Below are 21,849 nucleotides of genomic sequence, written 5' to 3'. Positions count from 1 at the left end.
GGTTAACTACCAGGTCAGATGGCCCCTCTTTGGAAATGGTGTTTATGTGAGATGAATCTGGACTCAGATGGGATCTCTCTTCATAAGACTTTCATGCTAATGTGCTGGAGGTGCAGTTAGTGTTGGGGTTTAAGATATATTTAGGGGATTTGAATCTCTGGACTGACAATGTGATAGCCAGGTCCTGAGCCTCAACAGACTCCAGCACCTACAATCTGAATTATTGGACTCACCACACTCAGCTAAGATGGAGTTGAAGAAGGACAACCACCACACCATGGAGCCTAGAGTGATTACAACTGAAAGTGGGAGGATTGCATCCAGCATCCATGTGGAATCTGAGCCTCCTCTTGACATAGAGGTGCAATGGACACAACCAATCCAATGTCCACATAGAAGAGGTGGCATTGGATTGGGAAAAGTGGACATGGTGGCTGATGGGTATGGGGAAAGGCAGGAAGAGATGAGAGGTGGAGGCGTCTTTGGGACATGGAGCTGCCCCGGATGGTGCTTCAGGGGCAATCACCGGACATTGTAAATCCTCACAGGGCCCACTGGATGGAATGGGGGAGAGTATGGGCCATGATGTGGACCATTGACCATGAGGTACAGAGGTGCCCAAAGATGTACTTACCAAATGCAATGGATGTGTCATGATGATGGGAACGAGTGTTGCTGGGGGGGGGGAGAGGTGGGGTGGGGGGGAGGGGTTGAATGGGACCTCATATATATATTCTTAATGTAATATCATTACAAAGTCAATAAAAAAAAAAAGAATTATTTATAAGCTTAGAGGTACCTAGAACTGCCCCCCATCTCAGATGTGGACAATCTGAATCTTGATAATAATGGAAGCATCCAAATCACCTCTCATTCTGGAAGAACTCCTCCCCACCCAGCCTCCCCCAGCCCGCCTCCCCCAGCCCACCTCCCGCTGTCCCCCCTTGTTCCTCCACTCCCTTCCTGAAGCCTGGGTGTTGTGGGAAACTGACTTATCTGTTTCTAATTGTAAATGTTACACCTGTTCTATTGTAGATGTTGCAGTTGTTCCCTGTTATTGTAAATGATGTTGCAGTTCAGATAGCGAACAGCTGCTTGGTAGTTTCCCAATAAATGCGATGGGAAAACTAGGGTTGAGGCTCTCAGTTCCAGAAACTGAGACCCCTGGTCCCAGGTTTGCCTCCCTTCTTTTTTTTTTTTTTTTTTAAAAGAGGACTTCTATTGAATCTATGCAACTAACATTTTATTTATTTATTTATTTATTTAGTTAGTTATTTCTCTCCCCTTCTGCCCCCCTGCCCCAATCGTCTGTTCTCTGTGTCTGTTTGCTGCATCTTCTTTGTCCGCTTCTGTTGTCAGCGGCACAGGAATCTGTGTCTCTTTTTGCTGCGTCACCTTGCTGTGTCAGCTCTCCGTGTGTGTGCGGCGCCATTCCTGGGCAGGCTGCACTTTCTTTCGTGCTGGGCGGCTCTCCTTATGGGGCGCACTCCTTGCGCGTGGGGCTCCCCTATATGCGGGACACCCCTGCGTGGCAGGGCACTCCTTGCGCGCATCAGCACTGCGCATGGGCCAGCTGCACACGGGTCAAGGAGGCCCGGGGTTTGGACCAGGGACCTCTCATGTGGTAGGCGGACGCCCCAACCACTGGGCCTCTACCTTTATTTCTGCGTTGCCTTCCCTTCGAGCCAACCTATCGTGAGCTGGATGCAGCACTGCGGCACTGCCTCGTGGCCTTAGAGGGCTTTCCCAGGCCACGGCCCTGACTCAGGAACCTGGCCTCAGGGTCAGGTCAGCAGGTCGGGGGTCAGGGGCGGTGCTTCCATGCCTTGTTCCCAGCAGGCCCTGCCTGCGAGCCTGACGCACAGGACCGGAAGGCGCCGGGCGCCGTCCCCAGCTGACCACAGCTCAGAGCTCAGGGCATGTAGCCGGCTCCCCCGCGCAGCCCAGGTGTGGGGGACAACCCACAGGCCGCTCCCGTGCCCGCTCCTCTCCCGCACCAGCAGCCACCCCCACCCCACGTGCGCCCCTCGCCCCACCTGCCAGCACAGACAGCTGCTCCAGGGCCTGGGCGAGCCAGCGCGAGGTCCTCCCGGGAGCGCTGTCCTCTCGGTCTGCGCACAGGTGAGCCTGGCGGGTCTGGCTTTCCTGCGCCCACGGGGCCTGACCTGGCGGGTCACAGCAGAGCACCTGAAGCTAAGGAGCAAGCTGGCTTCAGGGCAGGTGCCTGGAGCAATCCATTTGGAGGCAGTATCTGAGGAGGAAAAGCATGAGAAAGAGAGAGGGAGGGAGAAAAGAGACAGGGAAAGGCAGAAGGCTTCTTATGAACGACAGTTCACATTTGTGTAAAAGATCCCAGAGAAAAGGATCCAATAGAAACGGGTCGTCGCCTCCTGCCGTGGCGGTTGCGCATCTGCAGGCTCTGCCTCCAGGTGCCAGCCTCTGTGTATGGGTGTGTGCACAAAAGGGCTGCCACTGCTCTGAAACCCACGTTCCTATTTAATGAATGTTTCCGTGTCAAACCCACAGACCCCTATGCAGGACCAAGGTGTGGCTACAGCTCTATTTTCTCAGCCTCTCTAGGGGGAGACGTCCTGTCCGCCCTGTGCCCACTGCCCACGTGCTGGCCTGGGGAGCACCTGGGGTGGCAGGTGGAGCCTCAGCCGCGCCCCAGAGGGAAAGCCTTTGCCCCGGCCCCGCCCCTGGGGAGACTGGCCCCGCCCCAGCCCCGCCCAAGCCCCGCCCCAGAGGGACCAGCTTTGCCCCAGCCCAGCCCCTGGACAGACTAGCCTGCCCCGCCCCAGCCCCGCCCCTGGAGAGACTGGCCCCGCCCCAGCCCCACCCTAGGGAGACAGGCCCCGCCCAAGCCCCGCCCCTGGAGAGACCAGCCTGCCCCGCCCCAGCCCCGCCCCTGGGGAGACAGGCCCCGCCCTGGCCCCACCCCCAGTGGGAGGGGCTCCGCTCACACCTGTCTCCTACTCAATGGACAGGCAGGTGCTCCGGAGCAGGAGCTGCTGAGCCCGGGAGGGGACGCAGCCCCAAGAGAAGGCATCAGACCCTGCTGCTTGGAAGGCCCTTTGGGCCAAGGGGCCATTCGGGCCACTGGATTCCTCGACAGGTGGGGTGAGGGGGGAGGGGGGAGGAAAAAATCGACAGAGTTATTTATGTTTTTATAAAAGAGGAATAATATTCTGGGGAAAATGGACAAAGGCTACAAATTAAAAAATTTCCAAAAGACAAACTATAGGAGGGTTAACAGCATGTAAAAACAATCTCAACCTTGCTGGCGGAAAAATGAAAACAATAACATGTCTTTGTCTATCAAATTTGGAAGGAACAATAAAGATCTCCAGGGCTGGCCAGGTTCAAGGCGCGACACGGTGTCTGTGCCGCCACTGGGTTTTCAAGGGCGGGAGTTCTGGAAGTGTAACTTGGCAATACGTTTACGTATCTTTAAAAACAGTCGGACCATCTGATACAGGGATCTTCACGTCGGGAGTTCATCTTAATGAATTACTTAGAGTCACAAAGATGTATCTTCTAGGATGTCCACCTAGCCTTTTTTACAATGGCGAAAATGTGGAAAAGTCATAAATGTCCAGCAATAGGGGATTGATTAAATAAATGGGGCCCTAGACAATCACTAAGAGTCAAATTTTAGAAAAATTAACGATATAGGAACATGCTTATTAGAGAATAATAAATTTTAAAATCTGCTTATAAAATTGAACACTTTATTAAAGTGGACATTTCTGGATGCTAAAAGTATAGGTGGGAAACGGACTTTGGCCCAGTGGTTAGGGCGTCAGTCTACCACATGGGAGGTCCGCGGTTCAAACCCCGGGCCTCCCTGACCCGTGTGGAGCTGGCCCATGCGCAGTGCTGATGCGCACAAGGAGTGCCCTGCCACGCAGGGGTGTCCCCCGCGTAGGGGAGCCCCGCGCGCAAGGAGTGCACCCATGAAGAGAGCCGCCTAGCGCGAAAGAGGGAGCAGCCTGCCAAGGAATGGCGCCGCCCACACTTCCCGTGCCGCTGACGACAACAGAAGCGGACAAAGAAACAAGACGCAGCAAAAAGACACAGAAAACAGACAACCAGGGGAGAGGGGGAATTAAATAAATAAAAATAAATCTTAAAAAAAAAAAAAAAGTATAGGTAATTTTAATTTTTTTTCTTTCTGCTCCTGTGCTTTTCAACATTTCTAGAGTGAAGCCCCCCCCCCCTATTTTTTTAGGAGGTTACTGGAGATTGAACCCAGGACTTCGTACGTGTGAAGCAAGTGCTCAACCCCTGCTCCAGTGGACGTCTTTTTAACATCTTATTTTAAGAAAAGGACAGAGAAAGGAAGGAAAGATAGAGCGAGTGAAAGAAAGACATCTTGGTGAGCCGGTGAACGCTGCCCCCACTGGCCCGTCAGCCGCAGGCTCTCCACGGAGGCCCCGGGGGGCAGGGGGGCAGCAGACGGGGGCACTGGGGCGAGCGGCCGCCGTCGCACGCCCCTTCTTGGCTGACGGCTCAATGGAGTCTGGCCAGCAGCTGGCTGCCGCGCCCCCTTTCGCGGCCACATCTCCAGAGGCCGCTCCCTGGACTGTCCGGGGTTTAACTTTTCCGATGTCACTCCGCGCCCCTGGCTTTTCCCGGTGAGAACCCCTCTCTGCCCCCGTTGTCCCCCCCGTCGGCTTCAGGGACGGGAACTTGCCGCTGACGGTCAGAAGCTGGAAGGCCGCAGCGCAGGCGAGGCGGCGCCGTGGCCCGAGTGCGTGGCCTCCCTGCTGGCTGCGAGCTCCCTGCGCCCTTGGCTTTCCCGTCGCTGGGGACACCCTCCCCCTCTGGGGTCCTGCTGATGTCCTGCTTCTGGAGCCTTCCAGTGGCTTTCTCTTTACGGGACCTCCAGTGACCCCCGATCGGGGTCCAGTAAGCGGCCCCCAACTGGAACAACGTGGATTTATAATCGGCTCCCACCTCGGGTGGCGGGTGAAGAGTCGCACGCTTGTTGGGTCCATCCAACGCCCTGGCCCCCGCCAGGCTGTCTCCGGGATTTCGTTCTAAGGAGGAGCCGGGCGGAGCTGCCACCCTGCCTGACGGAGCAGGTGCACCAAGGCATGAGAGCAGGGGCGGCAGCGGGGGTGCCACAGACGGGGCCACCCCCTCCCCAGACTTCACACCCAGGCAGGGGACAGGCCCCCTGGCTTCACACGGAGGCAGGGATAGCCCCCCAGACTTAACAAGGCAAGGGACAGGTCCCCCAACTTCACACCGAGGCAATGGACAGTCCCTCCCAGACTTCACACCTGGGCAGGGGACAGCCCCTCCCCTGGCTTTGCATGGAGGCAGGGGACAGGCACCCCGACTTCACACCTGGGCAGGGGACAGCCCCTCCCCTGGCTTCGCACCTGGGCAGGCAGAGTCGGGGCCACTGGAACGTCACGTGCCGGAAGGCCCCGTGCGGGCGGGTCGCTGAATCTTGGGGACAGGGACGCTGAGTTCACGAGGCAGGAAGGGCCACGGTGCGGCCTCAGCAGCCCCGGCCTCGGCGGGTGCGGGGTTTCTGGGGGCTCCATCGGGTTCGGCTCCTCCGCGGTGGCCGGAGCCCGCGGTGAGGAGAGAGCGGGGAGCAGGACGCGGGGACCCGGTGCCAGCCTCTCCCTAAACCGAAACCAGGTTAGAAACGACAGGAGGGACGAACGCACCTGCCCCGTTGACAGTTCATTCCTGAGCCCCCGCCACCACCCGCGGGGCCACGTCTACACTGGTGGCACATTCCTTCCCGTCAGCCCCGTGCCCCCTCCTGCCCGTGTCCCCTCCTGACGTGTCCTCTCCTGCTCCACGACCCCTCCTGCCCCACATCGCCTCCTGCCCTGTGTCCCCTCCTGCCCCGTGCCCCCTCCTGCTGCACGTCCCCCTCCTACCCCGTGTCCCCTCCTGCCCCGTGCCCTCTCCTGACCACATGACCCCTCCTGCCCCATGTCCCCTTCTGCCTGTGTCCCCTCCTGACCCCATGTCCCCTTCTGCCTGTGTCCCCTCCTGCCTGTGTCCCCTCCTGGCCCCATGTCCCCTTCTACCTGTGTCCCCTCCTGCCCCGTGTCCCCTCCTGACTCCATGTCCCCTCCTGCCCCCATGCCCCCCTCTTGGCCCCACACGCCTCCTGAGCCCCTGCGGGCTCCCCCACCGTGGCCCTCATGCTCGACTACCCCCTGCCCGCCACCGGAGCCGCAGGCCCCCGCGCGGAGCCAAGCGCTGGAGAAGGAATTCTTTCTGACCGCAAAGGAGTTTTAGCACAGCCTGCCCTGTCGCCCCCCTGCAGGCCTGGGGACCCCAGGGGTCTGGGGGCCTTGAGGCCTGTGCAGCTGGGGGGCTGGGAACGCGGGTTCAGGCCGGCAGGGGCGGGCGTGGTGGCCCCCGGTGGCTGTCCCTGGCGGCCCCTGCCAACCCTCCCCCACCGCCCCGCGGGGGCCCTGAGCTCCCCCGCAGCCCCTAGAAAGCCCCTCCCGCCGGGGTTCACCCGCGGAGGTCTCTGTGCCCAGGGCAGGGGGCCCCGCAGGAGCCCGCGGCCACCGTGCCCCCCGCCCTGCGCGCCACGCCGCTCCAGGCTCGGCCGCTGGGCCCGCCGGGGTCCTGGGCGCCCCTCTCTCCCTCCCGCAGCCCTCTGGGGGTCCTCGGGCGGCGCCCGGGGGCGCTGCGGGCCCTTCCGGAGCCCCCACCACCCCCGCCCAGGGCCGCCCCCGCTCACCAGCCCTCGCCCTGCCCTGGGGCCGGCCTGCCCGCTCAGCCCGGGGGCGCAGCGGGGACAGCCTAGGGCGGGGGACAGCCGGGGGGGGGGGGGGGCGTGTGGAAAGGACAGGGCGGGGGACAGGGCGCTGCGCCGGGGCCCGCGTTCCCTCCGGGCGGAGGAGCAGAGGCGCGCCCCGCGCCCCCCGCCCCGCCTCTTCCCGCAGGGTCGCCCCCGCCGCCTCTGGTCCTGGGGTCCCGGCGCCCTGTCCCCCTGCCTGCCCGCGCCGCGGGGCGGGGGGCCTCCAGCCCTGTCCTCGGGAGGGTCCCCGTGGGTCCGCTGCCGCCCCCGGGAGGCGCGGGTGTGCGGGGAAGGGCGTCCCGGGCCGCTGCCTCCCCGCCGCACGGGGGCCCGAGGCTGACGCGGGGCAACGCGCAGCGCCCTTCGGGGGCCTGGGCCCGGGCGCGGCTGCCCCCCGACCCCGGCCCCCGCAGCCCCGGCCCCGACCCCGACCCCAGGCGCGCGCGCCGGCGCCGCAGGAGGACGCGCAGCAGGGGCGCGCAGCCCCCGGGGCCGTGCAGTCGGGGCCGGGGTCCCCGGGGCGGGCGGCGGGGCTGGCGACGCTCGGCCCCCCGGGCCCCGCCGGCCGCGCCCCTCCCCCCCGCGCAGGCCCGGCGGCCGCAGGCGCGGGGACGCGGCGGGCACGAGCCCCGGCTGGGGGCGCGCGGGCCCGTGGGTGCGTGTGCACGTGTGCCGGCGTGAGTGCGCGCGCCTCCCCGCGAGCCTGCGCGGGCCCCGCACACGTCCTGAGTGCCGCGGGCGTGCGTGGCAGGGGCAGGGAGGGAGCGGCGCACGCGGGGAGCGGGTCCCGGCGCGCACACAGCACCGCCGCCCCGAGGCGCCTGCGCAGGAGGGGAGGGGCGGGGAGGGGAGGGGAGGGGAGGGGCGGGGCCGGGGCGGGGGGCGGGACCCTGGGTGGGGGGGGGCGCCTCCCGCGTCGCTCCGGCTCCCGCAGGCGGAGGCCCCGCCCCGCGCAGGAGTCTGCGCACGGCGCGCGTGGGGAGCGTGGCGCACGCCCGCAGCACGGCGCCCCTGGCTGGGGTCGGGGACCGTGGTTGTGTAAGACACCACCACGGGGAAAACCGGCGATGTGCACACCACGCTCACTCACGCACACACGCACACCGGCCCCATGCACACCCACACACAGGCACCCGTGTGCACACCTCCGTACGCGCACATCCCGCACACCCTCGTGCACAGCCCCTCACACGTGCACACGCATACCTTTCACACACGCACACCCCCTCGTGCACACACGTGCACAACCCCATACCCGTGCAAGCACACGCACACCCCCTCGTGCACAGGCGCACACACACGTGCACATGCACACCCTTTTCACGCACACACACCCCACACACCCTCTTGCACACACGCGCACGCGCACACCCCACACACCCTCATGCACAGACACACGTGCACACCCCCTTACCCGTGCACGCACACACGCGCACACGCACACCCTTCCCACGTGCACCCCCCCACACACCCTCATGCACAGACACACGTGCACACCCCCTTACCCGTGCACGCACACACGTGCACATGCACACCCTTCACACGCGCACACCCCCACACCCCGTGCACGCACGCTCCACGCACGCGCGCACGCTGCTCGCCCAGCCCTCTGGACTCCCTTCCCATCCCTGTGGAGTCAAAACCCGCGCTGAGGAGAGGGAGCCCCGGCCGCCCGCGAGCAAGCCCCCACCCCTCACCCCGCACCCCCGCCCCCACCCCCGCCCGCTCTCGAGCCCCCTCCCCTCGGCTTCCGCGCAGCTTCACCCCCTACCTTCCCGGCTGGGCCTCCAGGGAAACAACCAAACAGCGCGGCTCTCTGCACGCGTGAGTGGGACGGGAGAGCTTCAGCAGGTGCTTACCCAGGCCCCAAAAAGAAAAATCAAAAGCAGAATTCAAATCCAGCAGGCTAACGAGAAAAACAATTGGACATACGAAAAGATCCAGAAACCTAAAGTCAGGGTCTCACGAGAGGACTTAGAGAAAATACCTCCCTGTGACACGTTTCCTCCGGGGACTTGACAGGGCGTTCTCGGAGGAACCCGGGATGACGCTGCGCCTACGGATGGAAACCACCTGCGCTCTTTCAACAACCGTTTTCACAAGTAAAACAAAATTGCTTATTATTTTAGTGCAACAGAAGCAGCGAGCGACAAACTGCGTGTTATAAAAACAGAACCAGCGACAAAGAAACCCTGAGGAGTCAGAAGACAACACGGAGAGAGGAACTTAATAACAAGGGTGACTCTGTAAAATCATCTCAGGGAAGCTTGGGATTGGATCGTATGTAGGAAAGGAAAACCACCCGAGATCCTTTAACGATGGGCGGGCTCGGAGGGGACGGGTGTCGGGGCACCCCACCAGGGAGGAGGCGAGGGGCAGCCTCCACCTTAGGTGCTCACCTTGGAAGGTTCTGGAAGCTGAAGAGACTTGGGGAGAAAGCGGCTGACGGGGGGAGGCTGCCGTCGGGGGGAGCAGGGCCACCCTGGGCTCTGCCTGCCAGGGGTCCGGCCTGCTGGGGGGCCCGGCTGCCTTGTCCGAAGGCCGCGGAGCTGGGCCAGCCTAAAGGCCGGGTGGGTCCAGGGCGCGCCGGCTGCAGGGAGAGGCCACGTCCAGGCGGGCGCTGGCCAGCGGTGGGATGGCCTCGCCGGGGGCCGGTGTCCTTGGCCCTCCTGGGCCCGATTCCAGCCCCAGTGCCACCGACGTCCGCCAGGTGCAGACCCGTGGCTGTCCCCAGGGCGGGGACCCCGAGGCAGGGCTCTCGGCCCGGGCTCGGCGAGCGTGGAATGGACGTCAGCAGCCCCTTCTTCCTGCGGGGACGGCGGCGCGGCTGTGGCGCGTGGGCTAAGTCCCCATGGGCCGGGGGGCCTGGGGAGGCCGTGGCTCGACCTGGGGGTACTCCTGGCGTGGCAGAGCTGCCGCCCCCGCCCGCTCTTCCCGAGGCGGTGGGCTTGGAAGGGCCAGGTGCGGTTTTTCCTGCAGGGGCAGAGCTGGGGTGGTCCCGAGCCGTTGCTGAGCCAGTTCCGGACCCCAGGACCTCCGTGAGCCACGCTCAGCAGCTGCGGGCTGGGTAGCCCGCAGGCCAGCGCCGGGCCCCCACCTCCTCTTCCCCAGGATGGCCTCGAGGGGCCGTGCCCGCAGCCTGGGGGCATCTCCCTGGGCCCCGGGGCGTTGAAGGCGCCCCCAGCCCCCTCGGGGGTCCCCGGGCACCTCGCCTGCCCACCCACCCCGGCTTGTGGCCGCCCCGCAGACCCAGCCCGCAGCCTGGCCCTCTTCGGGGTCACATTGCCCCCCTTCCGCCCTCGCTGTCCCCTTCTAGGACCCTGGCACGCTGACGGGTCGGGGTCCGGGACGTGGGCTCCTGTCGTGGCCCCCACGCCTGGGCAGGCCTCGCACCTGCCCGCTGCGCAGCCAGCCCGCCTGCCCCCTCGCCGCCCAGGGCCAGCCCCGCCGGGGCCTGCCTGGGCCCCTGGACGGGGCCACCTCCTCCAGGCCGCGGCCCGCCCTGCTTGGACGCTGCGGCCCCCGATGGCTGCCCTCGCACCCCCACGTCTTCCCAGGGCAGGATCTCGTCCCCAGCTTCGGCCCTTCCGCCGCTCAGCGCCGCATCGCCAGGCCCGTCGTTCTCTCGTCCTCACTCTCGAGCCTCCTCTTTTGCACCCCCCCCCCTGCCCCCCGCTGGCTGCTCGGGGTGTTCTGGTTCCAGAACGCCTGGGGATCGTTCACGACGCTCCCACAGTGGGGCTCAGCCTGGGAACGAGGCCCTCTCCTTCGTGCGTTCCCACCCAGGCTGTCTCCTGCAGGAAGCCTTCCGGGATTGCGCCCTGCTTGCGGGGCCGGGCGCCCCCTCCACCGGCCATCCGTGTACCTCAGCACATCAGAGCCCGTCCGGGCGCCCTGTGGCCACCACGCGGCAGCCGCCGCCCATGAAGTACTGCTCCCCAGTGTCCAGCCAATGGGCTGCAGGTGGCATTGAGGACGTGCTGGCTGCAGTCAGGCCTGTCCCCCTCCGTGGGGCCGAAGGGACAGACTGAGCGGCGGCACCGAGCGCACTCTGGGGGACCCCTCGCTGGCAGCGGGGGCACCCAGCTCCCGGGCGTCCACGTGGGCCGGGGCCCTGCGCCAGCGGTGCTGGGGGCGCCCGGGGGAGGCGGCACGTGCTCCCCCCCATGGGCCGCCACGGGGGCTGCAGGCGAGCCCCGAGCAGACCACGTGCGCCCAGGGAAGCCGAGGCATCAGGCGGCTGCCCGGGGACAGAAGTGGGGCTCTGCGCACACACGTCGCACCGCGGCTGCGGGCGCCGGGCCGCTCGTCGCCGTCCGTTCAACCCCAGCGTAAGGACAGATTCCAGGTGAGGGGCAGAAGCCGACCCTGACCCAGACGTGGCGGCTCGGTCCTGGGAGCCCCCGAATCGACACTTCGGATTTAAGTTTGCCAAGCAAGGCCCACCGAGGTGAAACCCTGCTTGTGAGCGAAAGCGGATTTTTGGCCCGCAGACGCCTTCCAGTCAGTTACCCCCCCTCCACGTCGCGCGTGGGCCGTGGGAGCGAGGCCGGCGCGTGAAAAGGCGGCCGAGGCCCTGGGACCTGGAGCGCGATGCAAACAGCCGCTGCGGCTCTCAGGGCCGGGAGGGGGCTGGGCCAGATGCTCGCGCCTTTTGGCGACAAGCGCCCACGCGGCACCGCCGGCGCTCTGCTCACGGTAGGCTTTCCTCCATCAAGCTGCAAGGGCGTTCGTCCTGAGGGCGGGACGCGCGCCTGGCGCTTGCGCTGGTGTTAGAGCCGCATTTTCAAATTCGCCGTCTAAGCACGAGCCCCTGGTCACTTTTCGGTCCTCGGGGGTCCGGTTCTGAGTCACAGAGGGTAGCTGGGACACGAAACAGGGAGGAAAATATTAGGAAATCAAAACCCACCTTGCTGTCCTTCAGGAGCACCAGGGGTCGTTCATTAGAAGGTTCTAGAAGCCCCCAAGCCCAAGTCCACATCCGTGGGCGTGGCAGAGCACCGCTGGGGACTGTGGCTCTTGGTGTAAGAGGTGCTAGTGTTTGAGCAAGGCTGGCAGTGGGATGCTGACTTCTCGTAAAGCATCACCTGGGAAGTCCATGGGACCCAGCTACTTTTGGAAGAAATTTAAACTCCAAAGGCAAGTTTTGTGGCCCTTGGTCCAGTGGGGACTCAAATATGGGATGCCCCCAAATGAGTCGCCCCTGGCAGCTCTCACCAAGCTCTGGCCTGAGAGTAAGGGAGGCCCAAGTTGCTGATCAGGCCACAACCTCCAGACGGGGCTCGCGGCGGCCGTGGACACGAGCCGGGCAAGGAGAGGCCTCCCCTTGAACTGTGCCACTGGCTGCGGCGCGGGGCCACGGCAGCTCCCGACGAGTGTGGCAGAAAACCTTTCTCTGCTCCTCTGAGCTTGGCCAGAGTGCATCCTGGCTTGTTTGGAAACTCATGCTCTTCTCTGGGTTTTGAGGGCGGTTGACAAGTTTTCTGATGCACACACATGCTCTTGGCAGGTTACTATGCTTCTGTTTAATTTTTGGAAGGTGGGTGTGAAAATGTTCTACCACAAGGTTTCTGCAAAGAACAGCTAATAGCTATGGAATTCTTTCAGGTGCAAAAAGCACCCAAACACAAAACAGTCACCACTTGCCAGGAAGCAGAGCTTTAAATGCCGGTGGCCTTGACCTGGAGGAACGGCTCTGGGCTGTCTTCACTTGAGTCCAGTTCACCTCCTTTAATTTGTTGGCAGCATCGCTAACTTGTGGGACAGATCCTGGGCCCACTAGATACGCACGTGTACAGAAGAGGGAAGCTCAAGCTTTTTCTTTGCCCGACCTTCACTTACACGGAAATGAACACGCTTACACCGAATCGGGGGACGCCAGCTGCTGGGAAATGGCTCCTTGCCAGCTGAGCGCCCAGGCCGTGGTGCGTTTTCTCCGGGGAAGCTGGCTCTGTTCTGCACGTCATGGCGCCCCGAGGCTGCCCCTGGCCAGCTTGTCTTGGAAGGGCAGGGCGAGGCGAGCTCCTTGCACCTGCCGGATCCCAGAGACATGCTTCACCCGGGTCTGAGCCGCTGGGACCTCTGGCCCCCGACACCCATGCAAATGCTCCACGGGCTTAACAGGCAGGGCGCCCAGCGATGGACGGAGGGTGGGCTCTGCTCCAACAAAACAGCAAAAGCGCCAGGCAGGAGACCTCGGAACTGATCACAGACTGTTTCGACGTTTTAAGTCGCGAAGAATGCTCGTTCACGAGCTCCCCAAGGGGACGTCACCGCGCAGGCCCCTCTGGGATGACCACCCATGAGCCCCGGGGTTGAGGCCTTGGCAGGTGTCACCGACGCGGGTCCTGGCCCACCCGGCGAGGCAGCTGCTCCCCGAGTCACGGGAGGAAACCGGGGTCCAGGGCCGAGAAGGCGGGAGGGCCCCGCGCGATGGCCCCTGGGGCGGCTCTGCTTCCGCCGAGGGTGGGCGCTGTGGGTGGGCAGGGGCGTCGAGCAGGGAGGCAGTGTCCTGGCGGAGGCGGCGGCCCAGGCTCTGCGGGACACAGCAGGGTTGGAAACCACAAAAGGCTGCTCTCTGCAGCATCCCGGAGCCTCTCACGGGGCAGGGACCCCCATCACTGGAGACGTGTGTGGAGATGGCTGGAGTCTCTCCAGGACCTTCAGACACACTTTGGGCTAGAACTTGCCAGTCGGGTCCAGGAAAGAGTGAAGCCAGCCTCACACCTGCTGGGCTCGCGAGGGTCTCAGGGCTCTGCGGGGGGCATACTTGGGTGACTGCGTGACTGGGCCAGGCCTGGGGCCGCGTGGCTGCCATCAGGTGATGGTGACCGCGGACGGCCGCGGGCCTTGGCCGTGGGACTCAACAGAACGTGTCCTGTAGTTTCCGTCCCCTCCTGCGTGGCTCTGCCACGTCCCCCTGCATGTGTGCCTCGTGTGAACAGGGCAGGAGAATGCTGGCAGGGCCGCCGTGCGCCTGTCCTGGCATGTCTACACGGCAGCCGCACTTGCGGCCACGCCGTGGCCTCCTCTCCAGGCCTCAGCTCCCCTGGCCGTGCCCCGAGCCCCACGCGTGGGGTGCCCTAAGGAACAGGTGTGACGTCCACGCATTTGGAAGGCTAGCTTATGTGCACGACTGCCTGACACGAGGCTGGAACGGGCTGCAGCCGGCCTTCGCGTATCGCCTGCTCACCCACAGCCCGCCTCTGCGGAACGACCCTCGGCCGGCGCCTGCCAGCGCCGAAGGACGTCCACTAGAGGCTTTGGAAGCTTCCCTGACTGTGACGGGGAGTGGAGCCCCAGGCAGTCAGAGGAGCCAGCACGGAGCTCCCGGGGCACAGGCGGTGCCGGGGGGCGGGGGTGCAGGTGGGGGCAGGTGCCAGGGGGCAGGGGTGGCCTCTTTGGCTCGTTTTTCACACTTTCCTGCAGGAAGACAGACATGGGACTCGTGCACTTGGTCTGATGGGAAATGAAAGATTTCCAGCAGCTTCTAAATGGGCGATTTCAGGGCAAGGATTATCTTTTCACAGAAGAGGTGGCCGTGTACACTGCACCCCAAGGCTGCCCCTTCTTAAAAAACTCGTTCTCTAACTTAAAACACCAGCTTACCTAGTCTTTGGATAGGCCACGTTCATCAAAGGGTGTGCGTTTATCAATCTCAGCTTCAAAGAAAACTTCTTGAACTGCTATTTTTGAGCAGATACCACCAATACTATCTTTTTAAAAAAAGATTTTATTTATTCCCACCCCCCACTTGCTGCCTGCGGTCGCCGTCTGCATTCTGTGTCCATTTGCCGCGTGTTCTTGTGTCTGCTTGTCTTTGCTTGTCCTCTCTTCTTGTCTTCTCTTTAGGAGGTACTGGGAAGCTACCCCAGAACCTTCCGACGTGGGGGAGAGGCACTCATTCGCTTGAGCCACCTCCGCTCCCTGGTGTGTGGTCTCTCGTTCCTTTTCCTGTCTCTTTTTTGTTGTGTCATCTTGTTGCATCAGCTCTCTGCCCGAGCCTGCTCGCCTTCACCAGGAGGCCCCGGGAACCGAACCCGGGACCTCCCATACGGTAGACGGGAGCCCAGTCACGTGAGCCATGTCTGCTTCCCAATACTCTCTTACGTGGCATGAAAAAAAAAACCACTCAACTATAACAGATTTGATTTTATAGTGCCATTCCAAAATACTCAACTTTCTTTGCATCCTTATTAGTAATGTTGTTTTTTGGTACCTATTTAAAATACGGGCATCCTGCAAATTACGAAACGCCTCAGAGGGAAAAGCCCTATTTTTTTAGGACAAAGTGGTAATTCAGTTTGCAGGCAGGCTCTGTCTTCAGGGGCTCCAGTAAGGTTTGTTCTGGGGTGAGAATGGAGAAAGATGCTGCAAACCTCCCTGGGTTCTTAGAGACTGTGCTACCAGCCCATAAAACTTATTGCTCAATTGTCAACTCAAACCATGACAACAACAGTCTTTTGTCACGGTTTTACTTTTGATTAAAAAAAAAAAAAAAAAAAAAAAAAATTAGGCTACTAACTTTAGAGTTTGTATATACCTTTTATTCACATTCTATAAGAGAGAGATTAGAATATTTTATTCCCTCTTACAAATATCTACATCTTAAGTCCTTACTGCTTAAGGAGCAGTAAAATCTGTTAAGCAGCAGATGTATTTAAACGAGGATTTTAAGTGGGTTTTTAATTCAACATGTATTTGGCTGCATTGTTATGTTAAGAAGGCTGTTGGAATAAGTTATGTGGGAGTTGACAGATGATGTGTCTGCTGGCAGAAAAAATTACTTTTTTCTGGTGCCTTGAGTCACGTTTTGCTCTGATTACGGCTGCGTGTTCTCGCCTAACTCTTCTGTACACTGCCATGAGTGATGGAATGAAGGTAAAAGGGAGGCCAAAGGGACGGGCGCTCCTCGAGTCTGTCGTGATGCATGGGTGGCGGAAGAGGTGGAGCTGGGACAGGATGCTGTCCACTAGCGTTATGTGGCACCTTCAGGGAAACTGACTGTTACACAGCCACCACCGGCGCCCCAGGAGGAAGATGCGCCCATCAGAAGCTACTGCGCGCCGGGTGGGAGGGAGCACCAGAAGATGGCCATGGCCTGAGATAGAAATGACCCCTTCGCACGTGTCCGCCACATACCACGGGTCATTCTCCTTTTAGCGTTGCACAGCAGAGTACGTGTGGTGGAGCCAACTCAACGCAGGTAGCTCAGAGGCGCAGGGAAGAGGCGTGGGGCATGGCACTCTGGCCGAGACAAGATGGAGCTTGTGGGGGCAGATGGTCCGTGCCCAGGCCACGCAGTACCCAAGCCCTTGCCCCTGCTGGGCGGCAGCCCTCGAGGTCCTCAGAGTTAATTGCTTCAAAGACAGACTACTTAGCTACATAATTGGAGAAACTCAAACTGTCGCTCCCCACGCTGAAGTAGTCACCCTCGAAAGGTCCCTCCCGACTCTGGGCTTGAGGGCGAGGGGCTCTGAGCAAACTGCTGCGTCGCTCCCGCTCTGACAACACCAGGGCCTGAGGAACCGCCTGACTCAAGCCAGAACAGCATTCAAGAACACCCATCACAGTGCTTAACAAGATTTAATGTACATTTATTCTTAATATGTGGAACATATAAAGATTTTATACTGAATAAATGATATTCATTAAGCCAGAGGAAAAGGAGGAATTTACATCGTTTTTTTTTTTTTTTAAACTACATTATCTTGAAATACAAATGTGGATTCTCATCACTGAAAAATCTTTGAAGTTGTATTTCTTTCTTTAGTTGTATTTTTTCTTTTTTTGTCTGTACTGGTAACCATTTTCTAAACCAAGCCATATGCAACCATTTCCACACCTTGATTCATGAAGCAAATTGTGATCAGCTGCTCTCCCGAAATAGAGCATGACTTTATACATACAGAAACTTGTACATTACCCTCTTTTTTTTTGTCATTTTTTTTGTTTTTGTTTTTTGTATTTTTTCTTTTTTTTCCTTTTTTTGGAGATATGGCCCTAATGAAAAAATATATAAAATAAAAATAAAAAATTATTTAAATCTACCATCACTTTGTAGTTACCACATCATGAAAAAGAAACTAAAAACTCTGTACTAAAAAAAAAAAAAAAGAAAGAAAAAATGAGGGTATGTTTAATGTACAACTTCTATATACATCACAGCCCATAGGCAGTAAAAAAAATATTTAAAAAACGATGAAAGGAATTGTGAAGAACTGTCACGTGGAAGGTCAGACGACGGGCTGCAGACGGGGCAGTGGTGGCGAGCAGCGCTGCTCTTGCTCCCAGCCCGGCGCGCCCGTGCAGAGACACCGGGCGCCGCGCTCCGACTCCCGCTGACGCCCTGAGCCTGCTCCTTGACCTCTACAAGTTGCTATTGCACAGAGCTTTGGGTGATGGGACACAGGGCTTTTCCTTATCTAAAAAAAATGAAACTCATAGGAAACTGATAACTTTTCACTTGTTTGCCTCAGTCTGGTGAAATCTTCCCATCTTAGCATGTTTTGCTGCAACTTTTTTACAGTCAATTCGCTTCCCGCCCCCCACCCCCAATGCAATACAACATGGAAAAGAACATTAAAAAGAAAATCTATGAGAAACAAAAGAGTGACCTTTGAATGCACGAGACAGCCAACTTTGGTTAAAAAACAAAGCAAAACAAAATTAAAACAACAACAACAAAGGGATGTACTTGTACACACAGACAGCAAATATTGATTTTGTAACTGTTCGAATTAATTATTTCTTTAATTTCCAATTGGTAAATAGTGAATGGGGCGGAGGAGCCAAGGTTTTCTCTTCCTTCTTCCTGCGCACAGAGCACAGCCGCTCTGCGGCCTCTAGTCTCTACACACATGCTTGCCTCTCACGTATGTCATAACTGCCCGATCTGAAACAGTACGTCGCAGACGACAGCGGCCACCAGAGAGTTCAGGACGGCCGAGATGGAGATGTCCAGCAGCCGGCCCTCGTGCAGCAGGAACTCGGAGCGGTTCTCGTCCACCCGGGCCATGGCCAGCAGGGCCTTCGCGGCCCTGCACATCATGTCCACGCTCGGCGGCTCCAGCGGCGGCGGCTGCACGTGCATGAGGCTGTGCTGGCTCTGCTGGTACTGGGCCATCGTGACCCCGTCCTCCAGGAAGCTGATCAGGGTCCCGATGCTCCCCTTCTGCACGGCGATGGCCCTGGCCGCCAGGGCGTCCCCCTGGGCAAGGTTCGATAAAAGCGCCATGGACATTTCTCGACAGACTGGGTTTTTGCGATCCCCGACGTACCTAACGAGCGTCGCATAGAACTTCTCCTGACGGCTAAACGGAGGCGTGGCCAGGATGAGGTCCACGTTGTTGTCCTGGATGCTGAGCTTACAGAGCGTCTCCAGCACGAGTCTCTGCGGCGACAGCACAGAGGTGGGCCCCACGGTGGGGAAGGGGTCTTGGGCCTCGGCCGACGGGCACACCATCCAGTGCAGGAGGCCGTCCAGCACCGGCAGGCAGATGCTCTCCGTGTAGGCCGACAGGTCCAGCTGCCCGGAGATGTTGGCCAGCGTGACCAAGGTGTTGTCGCGCAGCACCTCGAGGCAGTCCCACCACCACTCGTCCTTGCTGCAGGCCACCCCCTTGTCCTCCGCCTCCTCCTTCTCGTATGTCTGCGGTGCCCGCTTCCTCTCCGGGTGCTCGTGGTGGAGAAGGATCAGCTTCCCCAGGATCAGCACCAAGCCCGGGTGCTTGGACATCTCGGCGTCGTTGCCAGGCACGAAGGACAAGCTGCGGACGATGTTGGACACGCAGATGCAGCGCTTGGCCAGGGAGTCCTGCCAGTGCGCTGTGGTGCACAGGGGCGTCTCGTCTCGGCTCCTCGGCTCGTCCTCCAGCAGCCGGAGGTTTCGGTGGCTTTTGGCCTGGTGGATGCCCAGGGGGAGCTTGCTGCTCTCGGGCTGGGGACTGGGGTTGGCGTCCTCGGGCAGGGCCCCCGGCCGAGCACTCAGGACGTCGTCGATGGTGGCCGTGATGCTTCTCTCCTGCTGCTCCTCCAGGGGGCCTCTTCCTTCCTGCTCCTTCCTTCTCCCTGCGGAGCTTGGCGGCGGCGGAGGGCGCCTGCGGGGTGGGATCTCCGTCTTGCTCTCAAAGTGCGTCTGGATGTGCTCCGTCGTGTCGCCCCCGCCGAGCTGCCAGTGGAGAAGCCCACTGCTGAACTCCTGGACGCGACCCAGCCGGTCGGAGCGGTCGACGACAAACAGGTTGTTCTTCTTGACGACCTTGATCGGCAGCTTGTCAAACTTGCTCGCCTGCCTGGGCTTCTCCTTTGGATCTGCGGGGCCCTCGGGAGGGGGACAAGCTGGGCTGCTCTTGGCATCGGCGTCTATCTTGTCGTCATCGTCCTCATCCTCCTCGTCGTCCTCGTCCTCGGCGCATTCAGCATCTTCTTCCTCTTTCCCAGAATCGTCGGCTGAGGATGTGCTGTCCTCTCTCTTCACTGCATTGTGGTCAAGTGCTTTTTGGCTGGGGTCTCCCACCTCGTATTCCATGAGGATTCCAAAAATGTCAATCAGGCATTTTCTAAAGTACTCAACTAAAAGTTCAAGAAATCCAGACAACTAGAGGAAAGAGAAGAAGAACAGGTATAAGGTCATGGCAAGACATGTGCTCGAGGAGGGTAAGGCTGGCAGCTGGAAGCGCAGTCTGATGACTACTTTTGCGTTCTCGCGCCTTTGAGGCTGGCTGAGATCAAGCATACAGCAACTGGAAATGAGCTTCTGCATTTCTTATCACTAACTTCACCAGTGGCCTCCACGTTTCTTATTTGCTGCTTACTTTCCTACACTACCAACATGAAAACTTTATTTCTATGTTTCTCACGTTACCAGCGAGTGAGCTCTTATTTCAGGAGTGGGCATGTGCGTCTTAGAGGCCCACTCACCCAAAGTGATCCTGTTCTCTTCTACTGTTTTGCCTGAGACATGCTTGCCTGGATTTTTTATGGTTATGATTCTTTGAATTTTATGGCTATTTCTGTCTCATGTGCCGTAGGTTACCCTTATTTATTTTCTTCACACATCTTTTAGAGAAGACAATTTCAGGAATGTAGTAGCTGATAAACACTGAAAATTCAAAACAAATCAATGTAGGCCCTGAAAAGTGAATTAGAATGTTTCTTAGAATGCAATTTTTTTCACATTTACATTATTCACAACTCTAGACAGAAGACGAAGGCTACTCTGAGAGGACCACTGCCCAGGAGATCGGGTTTGTTTCCTTTCATCAAAGGCTTGGATCAAGGGAAAAGACGATACATTCCACCATCAGCAGCTACCGGCCTCCTTCCCCACCCCACACCCCGCGCGCGTAGAGAGGCGTCAAGAGAAGAGCAGAATGAAGGGGTACTGGAGGACCGACGCTGAGGGAAACAGCCACGCTTTTAGGTCTGCTGCCAGTGTCTTGAAGGTGGGCAGGAACACTCTTTAGGAAAAAGAAGAGACCCAAGCACTATCTAGAAAGTACTTGTTTTCAGAATATTGATGGCACAATTTTTCAATTGGTTTAGGGGTGTATGTGTGTGTTTTCAGGTTTACTTTTTCTCCACAGTTGATAAAGCACTTTCAGTTATGAAAATGAAGACCACCCACAGCTGACCTAGTCTAAGGATGGGAGTCAAGGACTCTGGCCGAGGCAGAAGGCGTTTTTCAGAGCTTCCTTGCCATTAAGATGGAATTCATGCCCTGTGTGTGGCCCTGCTAACTGGAAAGCGTCTTGGGGGCGTAGAGTGAGGACTTAAATGAGGGAGGGAAGAGGAAGAAGACTGGTTTATTTCAACAGAAGCCAGGAAATCAGACGTCTCCGCTTTCCCCCAAGCAGGGAGGGGTCACATACACTAGGGAAGGTCGCGTGCCCTCACTTTCGTTTCCAGGTATCTCTAAAAGTCTGCAGCCAGTTGACTCGGGCACCGTTCCAAAGCCCCAGTTCCCCTCTCTCTTCTAGCTGGAGCTGCTCTAGATCTAGCTCTGAACAAAAGATGGTTTCAAGCTCATTAAGCAGCAGGGAGCAAGCTTTTGAACGATGGCTTCAAAGTAATCTAGACAGAGGCAGAAATGGGGAGGGGAACAGACCAAAAAAAAAAAGTTTGCCTCTTAATTGATAACTTTTTTAGCGGAATGGTGGCTACACGGGGGTTCGTGAAGCTGTTCTCTCTGCTTCTATAAATGCTATGCATTTTAACTTTAGAAGACAGATGCCAGGCCTGCCTCTGCTTTAGGTTACTTTCTGATCAGCTCCTGCTGGCCTGCTCCTATGCACTAAAAAACAAGAATTTAACTTTACTAACATCACCAACTCCCCACACATATACACGGTAACAGCTTTCCTAGAGGAAATCTAGGTGTGAGGGTATATTCTAAAGACGTATCATCCTAGACGAAATTCTCTGACAACTACACATCAACCAACGTTGGTTTATGACAACTACAATGGTTAAAAACGTCAGATCTGTCCGGGACAACTAGGTGTGAGTTCCAGCATTATGTTTTACTTCATTTTCTAATGCCAAATTGGGCTCTTACCTGGGAGAGATTGAAAGTAGCAACAGTGCTGTCATCGTAAAGAAGAATGTTAATAGTGTCCAAGGCCCAAGTACTTTCAGCTAAGAGACCTGATTTAAGTGACATCATCACACGCCATGCCTCAGGAGTTACTGAAAAACAGAGGAAAGAAGCGAGGATAGAGTTATTTTTAACTCTAGGCATGTAAGAATACAAAATAAAAGAAAAGAGGAGTGCTGAATTAAGTGACATACTGATTTTAGACAAATGCCGAGGGACAGTTAAGCACACTCGAGTACAGACTTTTAAATGGATGTGATAAGCTGCACTAAGAGACATCTGTTGTTAAGATCGTTTGCTTTGTTGGTTACACATTAGCCAAAGATGCATCTGGAGGCAGGAGTGGTAAACTTCAGTGGCCCTTTCTCCTAATAGAGTCCGTAACTGAACAACAGACCTTTAAGGACCCAGCCTAAATAAAAAGGGTCTTGTCTTCTTTTGCCTTCTCCACTGACACTGGCTCAGG

The 21,849-nt window shown here is 58.6% G+C and overlaps 1 protein-coding gene across 1 annotated transcript in view; it reads right to left on the bottom strand.

Annotated features, from left to right (window-relative positions):
* Positions 1-16,362: 16,362 nt before the first annotated feature.
* The window catches only part of ARID1B (AT-rich interaction domain 1B), a 398,217-nt gene continuing 392,730 nt past the window's right edge, over positions 16,363-21,849 (bottom strand). Inside the window, 2 exon segments of the mRNA XM_058289666.1 lie at positions 16,363-19,385; positions 21,345-21,475. Of these exon segments, the coding sequence (XP_058145649.1) occupies positions 17,667-19,385; positions 21,345-21,475 (1,850 nt within the window). The 3' untranslated portion in view covers positions 16,363-17,666.

This window comes from Dasypus novemcinctus, chromosome 28 (genome assembly GCF_030445035.2).
Source record: "Dasypus novemcinctus isolate mDasNov1 chromosome 28, mDasNov1.1.hap2, whole genome shotgun sequence".
In the NCBI taxonomy this organism is placed as follows: domain Eukaryota; kingdom Metazoa; phylum Chordata; class Mammalia; order Cingulata; family Dasypodidae; genus Dasypus; species Dasypus novemcinctus.
Note: the sequence above shows the minus strand (reverse complement) of the source record. Positions and strands in the feature narration are given on the sequence as shown.